The sequence below is a fragment of the Oryza brachyantha genome, chromosome 6 (assembly GCF_000231095.2).
Source record: "Oryza brachyantha chromosome 6, ObraRS2, whole genome shotgun sequence".
In the NCBI taxonomy this organism is placed as follows: Eukaryota; Viridiplantae; Streptophyta; class Magnoliopsida; order Poales; family Poaceae; genus Oryza; species Oryza brachyantha.
In genome coordinates, this window is record NC_023168.2 from 20,468,522 (window position 1) to 20,487,000 (window position 18,479).

General features: G+C 39.9%; 1 protein-coding gene and 1 pseudogene across 3 annotated transcripts; one reads left to right on the plus strand and one right to left on the minus strand.

Annotated features, from left to right (window-relative positions):
• Nucleotides 1-8,304: 8,304 nt before the first annotated feature.
• On the plus strand, nucleotides 8,305-9,657 carry LOC102700157 (annotated as a pseudogene).
• Nucleotides 9,658-10,332: 675 nt separating this feature from the next.
• Nucleotides 10,333-16,480, minus strand: LOC102702107 (DNA-directed RNA polymerases II, IV and V subunit 8B-like). Of its 3 annotated transcripts, none has more exons than XM_015838618.2 (6): nucleotides 16,370-16,480; nucleotides 14,608-14,644; nucleotides 12,314-12,391; nucleotides 11,953-12,110; nucleotides 11,660-11,757; nucleotides 10,446-10,690 (listed from the first exon to the last, which is right to left on the minus strand). In XM_015838618.2, exons 3-6 carry the CDS (start codon nucleotides 12,384-12,386, stop codon nucleotides 10,579-10,581), a joined length of 441 nt encoding a protein of 146 aa, XP_015694104.1. In that variant the 5' UTR covers nucleotides 12,387-12,391; nucleotides 14,608-14,644; nucleotides 16,370-16,480; the 3' UTR covers nucleotides 10,446-10,578. The 3 variants fall into 3 exon arrangements, with proteins under 3 accessions (XP_006656431.1, XP_015694104.1, XP_006656430.1); XM_006656367.3 differs by having other exon boundaries at nucleotides 14,528-14,644; XM_006656368.3 differs by lacking the exon at nucleotides 14,608-14,644 and having other exon boundaries at nucleotides 10,333-10,690.
• Nucleotides 16,481-18,479: the final 1,999 nt, after the last annotated feature.

The following is an 18,479-nucleotide window of genomic DNA, read 5'->3' on the forward strand; positions in this document are numbered from 1 at the left end:
CAGCTTCGTTATTGGCTGCGGTAAAGATTGCACAGTAGTAGTTTTTTACGGTTGTTTTGAACACATGAACCATTCACCGCAACCAAGACTGTTCGAATCCTTTCCAGTAGTAGTACGGTTGGACCATGATATTCTTGTATCCTATCTTAGATTTTCTTTTGTATTTAAAGGTTGATACGATATTACTTGATAATAAGATGTGACTTATCCTATATCATAATGCTTTTTTTCTCATAATCTGATTCAGAAACAGATTTTTACCGGCACCTCTAAGCCATATATATTAAATATAAGAGGGTAATTAGAATTTAGAAATGATACACTAGGGAAAGAGTTTTACTCCCATCCTTACTTTTGTAACTGAGGTATCGAATCATTTGTCGTCATTGGATCTAGCTAAGTAGGACGTGCACTGTTGGATCTAACAATCAGAAACGATTTGGTACCGCGAGTTGCCGGTACCTCGAGGTACAAAAGGAAGGATGAGAGTAAAACTCTTAGGAAAAATACAATAGTATTTGTGCGTTCACAAAATATTGATTATCTGAGTTTTATCATGATTATATATAAACTCATAATATATTTTTTTATACATGGACTCGTAATATATTTCATTATATATTTGATAATACGAGATATGGGGCATAAAGCTCTTTCCATATCCTCACTTATAACTTTTTGCGGATTCGAGTTCGAACGTAGATAATATTGGAGCCATTTTTCTCTCCTATATTCTTCAAACGAGGCTAGGAAGAATATACCCATCCTATTTTCACCCTATACCTAAGCGACGCGTACGACGTGCTAAACACAATTAGTAGTAATCACCATCATTAACACAATGTTATTTAATTATAAACTATTAAATTGGGTTAAAAGTGTGAAATATGAGTTAAATGTTTAAGTAGTCCCAGATAAAAGTTTAAATTATGAGGACTTTCGGATTAAAATTTATTTTTTTTAAATTTGAATTTGAGTTGAAAGTTTTGAAATTAAGTTTTGTGCCGGAGTTGAAAGTTTTGAGGTGAAGTTAGAACCTTCGACGTGGAGTTAAGAGTTTTGAACTGCTTTTTTGTTTGTCGTCTTGCGCTCACTAAACAATTGCATCCATGCTATTTGGAAATAGCTATGCGTATGATGTTATTCGTATGATCACGGCGTTGGCGTGGAGCCGCGGACGGAAGTAGCGCGTGGACCGTCATCGTACACGGATCATACGAATATGTATAGCGGCGCTCATGGTGTTTATGGTTTGTCTCTCATCGGTTGCTCTTCGGTCTATAAGCTGCATCTACGATTTCAATCTTTCAAACTTAATATAGGGTGAGTTTTGACCGAAAGTACTACCAGCACTTTGCCAATAGCGTATTTTCATTTATTTAATACAGGTGAGTTTTTTTTTATCATAACCTATTTCTCAACATTTTCTTAAAAAATGAAAGTACCGCATATGTAAAATTTTACGCAAGTTATTTTTAGATGCATTGTTTATTTTTTTATTTCTTACTACCTCTCCGGTTTATAATGTAAGATGTTTAACTTTTTTGGTTACAACGTTTGACCATTCATTTTATTAAAAAATTTAGTACAAATATAAAAAATGACAAGTCATGCTTAAAGTGCTTTTGATAATAAAATAAGTTACAAGAAAAATAAATGATATTTTCATAATTTTTTAAACAAAAAATGATCAAACATTACAATAAAAAAAGTCAAACATATTGCATTAAGAAACGGAACGAGTATATCAGCCGTAACTCAAATGATCAAAATCAAAAATACCAGCACCAAGCTCTATGACACCTACAGGCAGGCCCAAGTACAACTCAGGCCGTACTGGTGGATCCTCGGCCATTCATTGATGGGCTGTCAGTGCTGGCCTGCTGGCCCTAACCGACAAACTGGGCCAGGCCGTAATCAACGCCGGTGGGCCACATAAAATCTCCGAAATTTCCTGGTCCAGCCCATTACATCATCATGACCAAATCTAGCCCGTCTTCCAAATTCATCAAGCCCAACTACACCATAACCGCCTTCGTGTTGGGCCTCCATGCGCTATCACTAGATTTGCTCTGTAATCATGTCATGTACTTATGTTGAATACTCCCAGCTATTTTACATGGTTCAGATTACTGCACATATGTGAAGATATACCCTGTTGTAAAAAAAAAAAAATGTGTGCTTCTAGTGGATAACTTGCCACTCCGCTCGTTCGGGCTAGTTATATTAACAAGCTGTTTGGTCTCGGTTCACAGGATACCTTGTTAATGTGATGTATCTTATTTTAATCATCCATAACTCTTAAATTTATTATTTTATTGCTGATTAACATAAGAATAAACACTAACCAAACTAACCAATAAAGATATCACTGAACCCAAATATTTTCAATGGATTACGAGACTAGGCATTAGTTAAAAGTTTTAAATATATGAAGATACAATGATCTTTTCTACTGACGAGTTAAACCATCAACTTGAGAGCTGGCTCGTCACGCTAACGAGCTGAAAGCCTATCTCGACTCGAATCATTAAGACTTCGAGTTTAATCTGATTCAGACCAAGCTTAATACGAAGCGATCCGAACCATGAGATTCGAGCTTTCTGTTTACCCTTGTATACTTCTGATGGTGTATCCAACCGGCCGCTTTACATTGCCCATCCTCTGAGCTGATTTTGATTGGTGTATACACTGCATTTCAGGTGCTGGATTTATATCAATATCATTTTTCTGTTCACCATGCCTGCTTGTACGATAGGACAGAGCTTTGCTGAAATGTTTGTTAGAGGAGTAAATGTGCCACCATGTTCAGGCTTCAGAATAATTTACAATTTGAGGGTTGAAGTCTCCTCACTGGTCACCTTTTTTTAACCAGGTCACCCCTGTGCGTCCATACTGCAATGTTTTTCACTCAAGTTGGAATTAGGCCTGGTTTAGTTCCTAAAATTTTTTTCCAAAAACATCACATTGAATTTTTGGACACCTAAATAAAGGATTAAATATAGATGAACCAAAAAACTAATTGCGCAGTTACGGAAGAAATCTTGAGACAAATCTTTTGAGCCTAATTAGTCCATAATTAGCCATAAGTGATACAGTAACCAATATGTGCTAATGATGGATTAATTAGGCTCAAAAGATTCGTCTCGCGGTTTCTAGACTAGCCGTGAAATTCGTTTTTTTCATTCGTGTCCGAAAAGCCCTTCGGACATCTGATCAAACATTTGACGTGACACTTCTTCCAAAAATTTTATTAAGAAGTTTCTCAATCCAAACACCATCTTAGGCAGTTACTGACAGTGTTAAATGCCAGGGTGATTTCAGCAGTCCAGCAAGCTGATATTGCTGTACTCCTTTCTTTCTCTATACTTCACACTTCTTGTCATGGATTTATCCCCAGGAAGATCAAAACAACGAAACGAGAAAGCTGTGCAACACCATCTGGGGTTAGTTATTAGCGATTTGCTTCAGTCCAACAAAAAGTAACAAAAAGTATCTCGAAATATCGGTACCTCACATAATTAAATCGTTTTTGATCGTTCGATCTAACAGTGCACATCCTACTTAGCTAGATCCAATGATGAGAAACGATTTGGTGCCTCAAGGTATCAGTACCTCGAGATATTTTTTGTTGGATCGGAGTAAATCTTTAGCTTTTACCAATCAGTTGAAAGATAGGTTTATCTGTACTGATGAAGAAAAGTTACTGTCAAGTACAAAAATTGTCCACTGGGGGCCGGCCCCTACGTAGGAGCTGCAGGAATTAAACCATCTGCACAGACTACAAACTTTTCAACATTGGAACATGTCGGCAGTAAGTACTCCATGGAAACCAGTTTCAGATAACTTCTCATTTGACAAGATTCATCATATTTCTTTAGAACAATGAATGCTCTCGACCGATTCCTATAAACTTTCTTTAGAGTGGACTGCCCAAATGTAATGTAAAGCAGGTGCAGGCCTGAATGCAGTGCAAGAGAGATTGGATACTGTACTGAAACCATTTCTGAATTTCTGGTGTTTAACTATACCACATCAAATTAATAGAGAGTGGACTGCATGCGCTGCGTCGACCATGGGACACCATTGCTTCGAGCCATTTATGGCAACTCCTTGTACCACCGCGGAAATGCAGCGAATGATTCGACATCTGAAAAAGGACCAATCTTTGGCCTTGTTTAGTTCTTAAATTTTTTTTTCAAAATCATCACATCAAATTTTTGGATACCTAAATAAAGTATTAAACATAAATAAACCAAACTAATTGTACAGTTATGTAAGAAATCTTGAGACGAATCTTTTGAGCCTAATTAGTACACGATTAGCCATAAGTGCTACAGTAACCAACATGTGCTAATAACGGATTAATTAGGCTCAAAAGATTCGTCTCGCGGTTTCTAGGCTAGCCGTGAAATTCGTTTTTTCATTCGTATCCAAAAACCCTTTCCGATATTCGGTCAAACGTTCGATGTGATGTTTGTGCCAAAAAATTTCGGTAACTAAATACCACCTTTTTCTCCGGTGGTGCAGCTCTTTTTCAAAGCTAGTAGCTCTCGATGAACAGTCTTACAGTTCCAACAAATACGATTTCAATGCTGGCTGTGACATAGGCTGATCTTGCAACCATCCCCCGTTTGAAAACCATGAATATTTTAGATTATCTGATTTTTATAGCAATTTTGTGGGTACAAGTGATTGAGTTAATTATTATAAAGTTAATTTTGTTTTACAAAGATCAGGTAAAGAATTTTCATAAACTTTTTGCATAAAATGCATTATTTATGCAGTGAATTTTTAACCTTAAATTTTGAATTAATTTTGATGTTTTTTGTCAAAGTTTATTTTCTAGCATTGTCTTTTAGATTGTTAAGAATACGTATATAAAATTTTTATTCACAAATTATTTTTGTTTATAAATATATCATTTGACTTTTTTATAAAACACCCAAACAACCACCAGATAAAAGGAACCAAGCCCGATCAACCTATAGTAATAAACTAGTGGACTTCTGTAATTTTCAATAAGTTTAGCTAGTTAAATTAGATTTGATACACAACTTAGAAATCTTCTCTTTTTTTCATATACTGTTATATTTTGCTTATAGTAATATCTTTATTTTTTTTATTCATAAAAAACTATCTTTATTTTGAAATATATGACCTTGAACTAATTATTATATCCTAAACAGTATATATTAAAATATGGATGGAGTTAAGGATTTTTTTTAAGATGCCCTCAAATAGATGGTTGGTCGACCATCTCAGGCAAGTGATGCGTTTGTGGCTGTTCTTATGTGTGTACACTCCTTATGTAAATATTTATTTGCTTCTTAATGAAATAAAGTGTAGTTCTCTAGTATTTTCGAGAAAGAACATTTTAAAAGTTAGATTAGTTTTGATATGTAACTCTTAAACTTTTGTTTCTTTAGATACATATTTGCTTTGCATACAACTATTATAATAAATAAATGTACATATTATAATTTGAACCAACAGTATTAAAAATAAACATTTTATTTTAGTTATTAATGTGGTAATTTCTAGGTCTCCCAAAGCTAAAATGAGCTTATTTTCAGAGCTATGTTTATAATATTATATATGTGATATACTTATTTATTATTGCAGCAGTGAACCATGTAGCTCATTTGGGACGCATGTTTGTTGCTGATGTTTGTCTCACGCACCATGCAAGCACGGCCATGATCATTCTTGAAAAGGCAGAAGGAGGAGAAAAAAGGAACTGGATAAAGGCACAGGAACATAAATAAGTTTTAGCTTTGAGCTATGGGTGATGCAGTTGTGGCCAGGCTTTGCAACTTACATACCGGCCCATCCCTCGCTTCCTATCTATATGGCATGCAGTAATTGTAATCAGACAAACACTATAGAACGTGTAGTAAGAACCAGTACAGGAAATGGGCCAAGAAAACAGCTTTTACAACATCGGTCATACATACAGCTTGATTCCACAAGAGAAGTGATCAATGCCAATTAATCGATCATCGGATCTAGCTTCGCATTATCTAGCTGTAAGCAGATATGATGTTAATTTTGCCAGCAATGTATATGAAAACAGCGAGAGGGTTTTTTCACGGATTTCAGAAAGAACTGGAAGCGTTGGATGAAATTCATGCGGAATTTTCGTTGTATCTGAATCGTAGTTCCCGAGATGTTTTTGTACTGTCTCTCTCTTTCTGAATCAAGTGCGCCATGCCAAAACAAGCTAGCATGCTGCATGCAGGAGCTGAAATCCATGAAGTAGCAGCAGCAACTGCGTCAAAACTCATGGTTTTTAACAATTCGTCTCGTCTGTCCATGTGTATAAGCTGTCGTATATATGCATATACAGACTACGGAGCAGTATACGTACATACTGCTTGTACATGAGGTATTTTGAGCACCAAAACAAAAGAAAGTTTCAGGACAGCATGTAGGAGTTTCAGAGGAAAATTGTGCGGTGCAGTTTCGATACCTTGAAGTGAAAATGAAGATGAATACACAGTACAAGCAGCTAGCATAGCAGCAGCAGCAACATTTTCTTCAGTGCTAGTAGTATAGATATCTGCTACTCAAATGCATGCATGTTTTCAGTGCTACATATCGTTGGACAGTTACATGGTTCCACTCCCTTGGAGACAACGACATGAACCAACCACCGACGACTACTCCATTATTACCACAACACACACACTACACAGTCTATCTGTAGTCTGTACCCTAGAGAGAGAGATCCTCAGGGAGTAATACAAACTGATCAAGAACACGTAGCCATGCATCAAGCTCCTCAAGAATGGGAAGGAAGCTCCTCAAGGATGGGCATGGCCATGGCCGCCGGAAACGGAGAAGAATTCGAGTAACATAGTATATATAGGAGTACACATGTTGATCTCTCTCACCGATGAGCATGCAGAAGACAGTCAAACCATACACACAGTACACAGCAAGAGTGAAGCCTGGTTTAGTTCTAAAAAGTTTTGCTAAAAAATCACATCAAATTTTTAAACATTTAAATGGAGCATTAAATATAGATAGAAAAACTAATTGCATAATTATGGGAGAAATCTTGAGACAAATCTTTTGAACCTAATTAATCCATGATTATTATAAGTGCTACAGTAACCAGCATGTGTTGATCTGCACTCTCTCTCCCTCCTCCCATCTCTCTTGCAATCTGCATCCATGTTGTGTTCTTCTGTCTAGACACACACATGGATGCAGAGATGCACAAAGTGAGGAGCTAGGGAGGAAGGGGAAGGAAGAGGGGGATTGAAGGCTCATCAATGTGGTTGGGTGTGGCACACTGCTTGCTTGATGTGGTGAGTAGATAGCTGCATCAAGAGCATGGGGCTGTGCCTGCAGCCTTTCTTGTGCAAACTGTAAAAATCCTAGGACCTCTGTCTCCTCCTCCACTGACAGTTATAGCTGCTTACTTAATTATATTCTACTAAAAAAACGTTTCTGTTATAGCTTAGGAAAATACCAACTTTGTTATAAAATATAGGATCAATTAGCGTTTTACATGGTTTAATGGTCTTTAATACTATACTCTGACCATTGGTTTATTTTATAATATATTATATATCAACTATGGAATTCATGTCACATACTCACTAACTAAAAATAAATATTGTTGATTTAGTTGCTAGTCAAAATTTCCAGATGTTGAACAATTTTATTAAAAAAATAAGGGTGATTTTATGGATAATTTGATTTTGTGGTAGCTATTTAAAAACACAAATGGCCCAAACAACTACTATAAATTGAAAATGTCCTATACCGAGACCATGTGGGTAACTTTACTATAGAAGATTTTACATAAAACATAATGTGTAGAACTTTAGAAAGTGTGCACGTAATAATCCAAAATTGATATTGACGTTTTTTTTAAGTTGCAAGTTAAATTTTCTAAATGGCAATCGATTTCTTTTCAAAGAATAAGGGTGTCCGAGATAGTAGGTTTTGCTTTTAATGTCTTGAAGGATGTGTTCTTCAAGAACTACTAAATGATACATTTTTTAAAAAGTATGTATATAGAAGTTCATCGTCTTAGTAATTAGATTTTCAATTTTATAATAATTAATTTCATTGTCTATGCCATAACATAACTGTCGATATATCCGAAATCTTTCATCTTTGCACACAACCTTGATCGTGTTCGATTAATTAGCCTTGGAATGGAGCAAGCTTAGCCGAAAATGCAGTTAGTATTGGTAGCCGTAGTTGTCAGTGGTCACCACGCCACCACGCGCGCGCTTCCGCTGTTAAAACGCGCCGAATTGAAGCACACCTTCGTTTCACCTGTGTCTCCCTACCTCGCTCTCCTCTCCACACCACCAACACGGACCACTCCCATGAGGAGGCGGCGGTGGCCGGCGCGCGCCGCCGCCCTCGCCCTGTGCCTCGCCGTCGTCGTGCTGCAGCTCGCCGCCAGCACCGCGGCCAGGCCGGCGCTCCATCCTAGTTCCAGGCACCACCACCGCGTGCACGCCCACGCCCACGCCCACGCCCACAGGGGAGCGCTGCCCGCGTCGTCGTCCTCGTCCTCGTCCTCGCCGGCGCCGCCCGTGCATCGCGCCGTGGTCGTGTCGAAGGCCAAAGGTGGCGGTGGCGCCGGCGGCGGTTGCGCGGCTGCCTTCGACGCAGCCGCTGCCGCCACCGCCGTCCCGTGCAATAGCCGCAAGGCGAAGAGCGGCGCTCCGTGCGGCGCCGCCGCCGCCGGCGACGGCGACGACAAGCGCGTCGTGCCGACGGGCCCGAACCCGCTGCACAACAGGTGATCGCGCGCGCCGAGAACCCCGTCCGCGACGGCCAAAGCTTGAACACTAGCAACAGCAACCTGCAGCTGCAAACCACATGGTGCAAATGCGAATCGAAGAGCTAAGCTAGTAGAGTAGCTAGCAATCAATCAGCTGCAAATGCCAAGAAGCATGTATACAGATACAGGGTCAGTCAGTGAGCTGCAATGAATTAAGCAGCAAGCATCTGTCATAGTGTCATGCAGCCATCAGTGCTGCATCTTGAGTTCTCTGCTGCTGGTGCTCAACTGCTCATCACCTCTGTTCATCATGGAACAGATAGCTAGTTAGCAACTAGACTAGTATCAATTTCTTTTTTTTTTGGGGGGGTTTTCTTTTGGCTGCTGAATTCTATTTGCTCCTTTCTTCTCTGAGCTTTTGTCTGCCAGCACTTTGGTGTATATTCTGTCTAGCTGTGTTAGTTTGTTCTATCAGAAACAAGAATTGTCTTAGCTCAGCTCTTCCTCCATGGGGTGTTTGTTTCGATTCCAGAAGTGGAAGATTCTGCAGTTCATCATGTCTGAATCGCTTCTCTCCACCTCAAAAAGGCTTCACAAGATGTGATCTTCTGAACAACAGTACTGAAGTAAAAAGATTTTGATTGTATCCTCCTGCGTAGAAGGTTACAGAAAAAAAAATTTCTTGTGGATGTGTGTACTGTGTAGGGCCTGTATCCTCGTGACAGAATGGGCTTTAGTTAATAGCCACACTGAACACAAATATATATGGTTCTTTTAATTACGAGTTGCTCAGAATACACTGTTCCTACTCATCAACAGTCTCTTCGAACCAGCATGCATAAATGCTCTTGTACTCTTGTGTCTCTGTCCTTGCTGTTTATTAGCATATGCATTTGATTCTTGAATTGATGACAGGTTTAAATGTAGGGTTAAAATCAGTACTGATATAGCAGACGTACACAATGGCACATAATAAAGATGCCCACCAAAATTTGAAGCAGGATATCTCTGAAGATATGATCCCAGGAAAAAAGGCTGTGGCAGTATATATGGTGAGTGAGTACTGTTCCTAGGTGTAATGAGTAGGAGCTGCTCTCCATGGATTGTTCTTGGTACAGAGCCCTTTCCAGCTCTCTCTCTCAAAAAAAAAAACAGAGAGAGAGAAAGGAAGGAAGAAAAAATTGTTCAAGAGACAGTGGTCCAGCCACGTTTTTCCAGTCTCTGGTTTCTTGGCAATGGTTCTTGAGCTTTCTGTGGCTTAGCTTATTAAATCAAAAGCTGTCCCAATTCATATCCTGCTCTATATATGGTAGTAGTAAAGGCTTCTGCTCCTGGGCTGCAACTGGTTCCTGTCCTCAGGAGGACCTGGAAGGAAATGGCATGTGAACTTTGTAACCATCCAAAAGTATGTAGGGAGTACTGGAGTACCAGCCAGCCAGGCAGCCACAGCTATACACATCCTGCAGATTGGGTGGTCCATTGTACAGGATACAAGTATGTGAAGTTTCAGACATGTAATGTCATACCCTGATAAATACCCACAAGGACAAACAGTGCACAATGCCCGTACCAAATGCTAAGCAACGGTACAATTTTGCATAATGACATGCTTAAATAAGATATGTTGCACCAAGTATTTGTGATAGCAGAGTGATGAATAGGTTACTGCTACATGGAAGTCATTTTCAACACAAAGTAGTACTGCCACCCAGGTGTGGTGTACAATTAGCATGAAGGGGAACCATCAAATTGGAGATCAGGCTGAACATAGCCCCAGAATGAACCACCGTCAATGGCTATTAGGTAGGTATTAGGTAACACATCTACACCTTTCGTATGAGGAGGAACAGTCTCTGATCCAGCTCGAAGTTGGCAGCAGTGGAGGGGTCACCCTTGAGCATCATCAAGAGGCCACCAAATGATGCATAGATCTCGCTGGAATGAAAAACAAAGGGGCAATTCATTAGAATTCATAGCACAAAGGGAATTGGTAAAAATACTAAAATCAAATGATACAAGATTAGCCTGTAAACGCAGAGCCAGATTTACAAACAAGAATGGTGACAATTTGTTCTTGAAGGTACTTATATTCATAGAACATGATTCACATGACAACAATATTATTAGTGATATGAATGTGTTTGAATTGAATCAACTGAGTAGCTTTTAAACAGTAAACAACTAAACATAGCAATGTTATGTGCCTGAAGTTCTGAACCATCCCAACAAACTGAACACCTCAGTTCTTTAGCTTGTAATTCTTAAATCTTAACATTCTGACATAACATGATATAAGAGTAAGAACAGCCTTAGTGCACAAAGAAAAACCCATGCCAAATCATTCTAAGCTAGTTGCTTCAACTATTTCACTTCTTTTGTTTCTAAAAACTAAAAACTGGACCACAATACATTCTAAACTGGATTTACAAAAAGTAGGTCCTACCCATATTTCTAACACTGATACATTTTTACCACAGAAGCATTAGATTGATCAATAAGACCATCTCAATGCACTCAAAGTGAACTAAAAACAGCCTTTAATTCCTAAAATAAAATACTGGAAGGTCTAATAAGGAACCTGGAGCCAAAATGGAAAAAAAAAATCATAATCGACAGTATGCACTTCAGCAGCATGATTATACTGTGGAAGCTTTTACTTGAGACGCCATCGGTCCAGTGAATATTGCCTATTCCGGGGTTTACCAGTGGTGGTATTACTAGTATACAATTTGATTAGGATAATTTCATCAGGAATATGTTGCAACCTGAACAAATAAACCTCTCAAGATAAATCATATATTATACAGGACATACACCCCTATTGAGCCCTACTAATCTATGATCAGCAATGTTCCTGCTAGACACATGCAATTTGGCTAATTTGTAAGTTCAGAGAAGCCATACACTTTGGTAGCTTGGCCACCAGAACCGTCTTCTGAGATCTTGTAAAGCTTTCCATGCATGACATAGTCATACTTGTCAGCAAGTGTTTTTCTACCAGCCTGAAAGATGGAAATTATGTAGTTTTAGCATTGTGAACAAAGTTCTATCCATTAAACATGTACCTGAATGAATTTATCCCAAGCGAATCGACAATATGATTTCAGGCACCTAAAGACACATTCTAAGTGTCATTTCCATAATTCAATTAGCACATCATTAAAAAATCAACTTGTAAAATGAATAAGGCCCGTCACCTGTGTGTAGAAGCCAATGTCTGGAGTTCCATCCAGATTCAGAGTAGGAGCTAAAACCATGGTGAATTTGTCGCCAGGACGCATCGGATAGACCTCAGTAGCAACATCTAGCTGCATGTACATGTCGAACTGCTCACTACGAGCTTCAATGCGACTAACTGTACATGGACATGGAAGCACAATATTACTTCGAAAAAAAAAGATCGGCAGCAGCATTAAGCACAAAATGGTGCAAATAACTCAAAGATCTAAACGAACAAACTAGCAAAGCCATTGCTAACAACACTCTCGGAGACATTGCAAACCATGTTGTAGATGCAAACCAATTCATGTCTGTTATTACACAGCCAGGCAAAATTACCTCTGTCGAACTTCTTCCCATCAGGGTCAAGCCGCGTCACGGTGAAGATATCCTCGAATAGGTGCTCGACCATTTTTCCTGCACAAGAACGAGAAGAACAGCTTCAACTCTACAGTCCTAAAGCAAGAAACCTACCAATACCACAAGAACCCTCCCTCTCCCTCTCTAGCAGGAGGAAGGGAGAAGAGGGCATCGAAAACAGACCTCTCCGGTGGAAGGGGCAGGGCGGCGTGCACAAGCAGCGGCTGCGGCCCAGAGGGGAAAGCCGGACTTGCTGCAAGACTTGAGAAAAATTGGGATTTTTTTCCTCTTATTTTGAGATGAATTTGGAAGGGTTTTCAAGTGGCGACGGCGTGTGAAAACAGGGCCCACATGGCAGTGACGCGGTAAGGGATACTTTGGTGATGGGCCGTTCCAGAGGAAGGGCTTCTTCGTGACCTACACCGATGTGGGATCCTGGCCCATTTAAAGATTTCATCTTCGCTAACGGGTCGATTTGTGGCCCATTTAACAGTCATCCTCGTCGTCATTCGTCAGGCAGAAATGAGGCCCATATAAGATTTCAACTTCGTTACGGGCCAAGTTTTGGCCCATTTAACTTTTTCATTATTGCTGATCTTAAGACTATGAACTGCTGATCCTAAGACTATGCAGAGAAGAACTCTAACGCTCTGTTCGAATCTCCCACCAACGGACTTCTGCCTCCATGTTTTTTTTTTCATGTGAATGCTCTCCGATCCGATAAACAATACTCCCTCCATCCCAAAACAAACCAATCTTTCGGTTTCCATGTCAAGCATTTGACCATTCGTCTTATTTGAAAAAATTTTAAGAAATTGAAAAAAATTAGTCACACTTAAAATACTATTCATGATTTATCATCTAATAAAAACAAAAATGTTAATCGTAAAAACTTTTTAAATAAGACGAAGAGTCAAACATTATAGGTAAAAAGTGAAAGATGGGTTTGTTTTGGGACGGAGGGAGTATGTTTTACATGAAGTAATTTATATAGGATGGTCTTTACCCATTATTGTTGAAGTCATGTGTTTCACACTTGCTCCAAATAACAAAGTTTATTAATTAATGTGAGGATATAGCTGAGACAAACAGGAATCCCACTAGCCACAACTGTCCAGGGTTCAGTTGCGCACAGAAAAAGTGTAAAAGCGCAAGCTCACCGAATGATGTCACTTTTCTTGCAGTCCTATCTGCATGTAGCCGCCACATTGGACTGATTGATTTGGGCCGCTGGTACTTCAAAACTATCGTGTCTCGGTATAAGATTAAGCCACGAGTTGAGCATTATGGATGAATGATTGATCTACTTGGCCTGGCCGTGCAGGTTGTTTGATGGAAGCTCGTGGTTTAATTCAAGAGGGCGGGCGAACCAGCGAGGGGATACCGGCTCCGAGATCGTGGACCCGAGGGGTCTCATTCCCCTCGGCTACGGCGGCCAGGATCGCCGGCGAAGCTCGCCGGCACTGCCGGGGTGCGAGCGCGAGGAGGTTACAAGGAGAGAACAAAGGAACACGAAGAAAGAAAGGAGGGAAGAGAAAGGAGGAAAAAAATAAAGGAGTTTTTATTTTTCTCTATGTTTAACTGATAAGTGGGTCCTCACAAGCTTACTAGGATGCCACGCAAGTAAATCCACCCTTCCATACTGCCCAGGGACCTCTATTAGACGGGATTCACGAGTTCGAGGTCTAACATTTCTAGTATTAGGGTTTTTGGATGATTTTGAAACTCAGTGTAAACATAAGGGACCTAGAGTAGACTTATTCCAATCTTATATGGGTCTCATTTCTGCCTGACGAATGACGACGAGGATGACTATTAAATGGGGCACAATTGGCCCATCAGCGAAGATGAAATCTTTAAATAGGCCTGGAGCCCACACCAATGAAGTACACGTAGAAGCCCTTCCTCCGAAACGACCCATCACCAAAGTACCCATTCCCGCGTCACTGCCATGTGGGCCCCATTTTCCACACCGCCGCCACTTTAAAACCCTTCCAAATTCATCCAAAAAAAGGAAAAAAAAATCTCATTTTTTCTCAGTCTCGCAGTAAGTCCTGCTTTCCCATTTGCGGCCACCGCCACTGCCGCCACCCCGCCCCCTCCGTCAGCGAGGTATGTTTCTGATGAACTCTTCTCCCTTCCTCCGACGGAAGCGAGTTAGGCAGGAGCAGAGGGAGGGGGATGGACTCTTACGCTATTGGTAGATTTCTTGGTTTAGCACTATAGAGTTAAAATTGTTCTTCTTGTTCTTGTGCAGGAAAATGGTCGAGCACCTTTTCAAGAATATCTTCACAGTGACGAGGCTTGACCCTGATGAGAAAAAGTTCGATAGAGGTAATTTTGCTTGGCTACGCAATCCGTTTTTGTAGTTCATTTAGATCTTTGAGTTATATACACCATTTTGTGCGTAATGTTGCTGCAGATATTTTTTTGAAGTAATATTGTGCTTCCATGTCCATGTACAGTTAGTCGCATTGGAGCTCGTAGTGAGCTGTTCGACATGTACGTGTAGCTAGATGTTGCTACTTAGGTCTATCCGATGCGTCCATTCACCTTGGTTTTAGCTCCTACTCTAAATCTGGATGAAACTCCAGACACTGGCTTCTACACACAGGTGATGTGCCTTATTCATCTTACAAGTTGATTTTTAAATAATGTGCCAATTGAATTATGGAAATGAGGTCAGAATGCAGTCTCTAGGTGCCTGAAATCACATTGTTGTTTCGCTTGGGTTATATTCATTCAGGCACATCTTGAATGGACAGAACTTTGTTCACAATGCTAACACTATATATAATTTCCATCTTTCAGGCTAGTAGACTATGTCATGCATGGAAAGTTTTACAAGATCTCAGAAGACGGTTCTGGTGGCCAAGCTACCAGAACACACTTGTTGCATTAAGCATGTACTGGATTAATGAGTGTTATTTAGAAAATTGTTGTAATACCAACCCTTTTACCAATATTATATAGGATAAACACATAAAAACCCTGAAGAGCAAACAACCACCACAACCATGTCCATGGTAAGTGTGAGCATAGCAAATTCAACAAAGATGATTGTCTCAGCAAATAGAGAAAATAGAAGTTTGCAGAGGGGCCAAGAGACTGAGTAAAGTAGAGATAAATACAAAATGAAACTAAAAATATTCTAGTTCTTTTGGGACTGAGCTGGCACACATGCACTGAACTGGGCATACACTTAGCAAAGTAAACATCGATAATATTGCGGCATAAATGAATGCAAATATATGATAGCAGTATTATGGCAATGACTGGGGAAATGCAGCATTAGAATGAAGAGACTACCATGAAACTCTAATATCACTGGAGAAAGGCAGCATTAACATCACAGTAATAATTACTCATATTAAGTTTAGTAAAGTCTAACCAATATATGGTAATAGGTGCTACTGCAACATGTCTAGTAAATCATGGCAGCACATAGTATAGCAATATTAACTGGAAAAATGCAGTAGCCGCAATAAGAGAAGCTGCATGAAATGGAACAGATAGTATGCAGAACCGCTAGGACCGATCTGAAAAGTTGGCAGTAGAATCAACATACGCATTCAAGTATATGCATTTCCAAGCACTGTATCTACTTATTTATTAAACAATTAAGAATCGGGACTTGATTTACTCTAAAATAATAATAATAATCAGGACTTGACTATCGATGAAATGGTGACGTGTAAGATTCAATCCAAAGAGATTTGACCATGGAAATCCTAAACAGTGAAGCAAACTGCACCTCTCTACGTTTCGGCTAAACCTAGATAGAACAGATTATCGCCAACCCAACCAATAAAGTCAAATCCACACCGAACAGCCGCAACGCAGCCCGCTCTATCACCGCATCGAATCCACGCAGCGAAGAGCAGGCACCCCAACGAACCGGCCATAAGCACACATCATCTCAGATCTGGGCGCGGGGGTTACACCAGCAACCGATCGATCGATCGATCGAGCCGAGCGGGGGAGAAACTGGGGAGGGAGATCACGGGGAGGTAGGCACCGGGGGTAGCTCCTTACCTTGAGATTTAGTGCGGCGGCGGCGGATTGGGCGGCGAGGGTTCGAGAAGAGTGGGGAAATTTGGTAGAGGGAGTTTCTGCGGCGAGCGGGTGGTGGAAGATGAGGGGAAAGCAGGTGGGGGGTGGCTTATATAGCTAGCTGGCTAGGGCAGCGTCTCGGTGTTCGGGTTGGATTCGTATTCTGTGGGAGGAGGAAGACGAACAAGTGCGGTGCCGAAAAGTCTATTTCGCGCTCGCTCTAAAAAACAGCTGTTTTCTGGCCCATGTTGGCCCACTGTTTAGCCCATGGTGGAAAACGGCCTGTTTTTTTATAGTATATAGGCACGGCCCATTTCCTGTTTATTTGTTTTTTTTTACTTTATAGGTATAAAGTTTGTATGCATAAAATTTATATGTATAAAGTTTATGTATATAAAGTTTATGGTTATAATATATATATACACATATGTGTGTGTGTGTATATATATATATAAGTTTATATGTTTAAAGTTTACATGTCTAAAATGTCTAATGTCTAAAATGTCTAAAGTGTGTATATGTATGTGTGTGAGTGTATATATATTACATGTAATTTGAAAAATTTTGCATGTATAAAAATATATAAGTTTATAGACCTAAAGTTTATGGTTATAAAGTTTATATGTATAAAATTTATGTGTATAAAATTTTGTAGACCTAAAAGGAGAGTGTATATATATATATATATAAGGGAGAGAGACGTAGAGTGGTCGGGCGTGGCTGGGGCGCACACCCGGTCAAGCATTAGACCCGCCCGATCTTAAGACTATGAACTGCTGATCCTAAGACTACGAAGAGAAGAACTCTAACGCTCTGTGCTCTGTTCCAATCTCCCTCCAACGGACTTCTGCCTCCACGTTTTTTTTTCCATGTGAATGCTCTCCGATCCAATAAATAATATGTTTTATATAAAGTAATTTATATAGGATGGTCTTTACCCATTATTGTTGAAGTCATGTGTTTCACGCTTGCTCCAAATAACAAAGTTTATTAATTAATGTGGGGATATACCTGAGATAAACAGAAATCCCACTAGCCACAACTGTCCAGGGTTCAGTTGCGCACAGAAAAAATATAAAAGCACAAGCTCAGCGAAGAATACTTACTTAGCAGCGAAAATATGGCACGTCGGCCTAACTTTTAAAAAGATCAACCAGGCAGCAAGCAGAAGACCCAACAACACCACAGGCGAGCCTGAGCGAAGGGAGCGACCCTAACAAGAGCAACCTTGACGAAGACATGCTTTTCTGAACCATATTTTATACAAGGGGTGAGTACAAACGTACCCAGCAAACCATGATCTAAGAATACAAGTAGATTGCATGTAAGTAGTACAAGGATATAGGGTTTATCAAGATGGTTTGATAACAAGCTTATTATAAGTAGTTTTTCCCTACTTTGGTAAACAGCTTATTTATAAACATTTATAAATCGACAGTTCAAAATGTAGCAATATTAATCACCATCATTCTCATCTTATTCCAATCCAAATTTTAATTATAAAATTTACTCATACCATAAGAAATAGAAATCACCCAATGACACATCTCCATTACCAGGAGCACGACGTATTCGAATACAGTATGACTCTGTAGCGTCTGCCCAGCTTTACCCACATGATACCACGCCTGGATCAGAGTCGGGATAATAAAACCGTTCATTAGTCCCACTTACTACTAGTTACTGCTCAGTGGATCCTTTGGACCATCTTAGTGGTCGACTCTTGCCAGAGCTAGGCACTTTCATGGTTGCCCACTGTTGTGAAATCATGTCAATGGCCTACGGCCCCTTGCACATATTCATTCCTATATGCTCCTAGAGCCTCTAACAGTTGTTCATATAGTGGGACCACGTACTAGGTTAAGTGTTACGCCCAGAAATTCCTCACACGAATTTCTGAACTTAATTGTGTATTAAAATCCCTGTCCAGAATCATAGGGTACACAAAAAGACAATGTTGATTACATAACCATCGTTCTTAGAAACAACTAAAAATAATATTTATTCTAACGAAAATGCAACGGAAAGATAGGTAGACTAGCTCCAGCGGGTACGGCTCCAGTCCACAGGCGAGGCTACGACAGCGGAACAG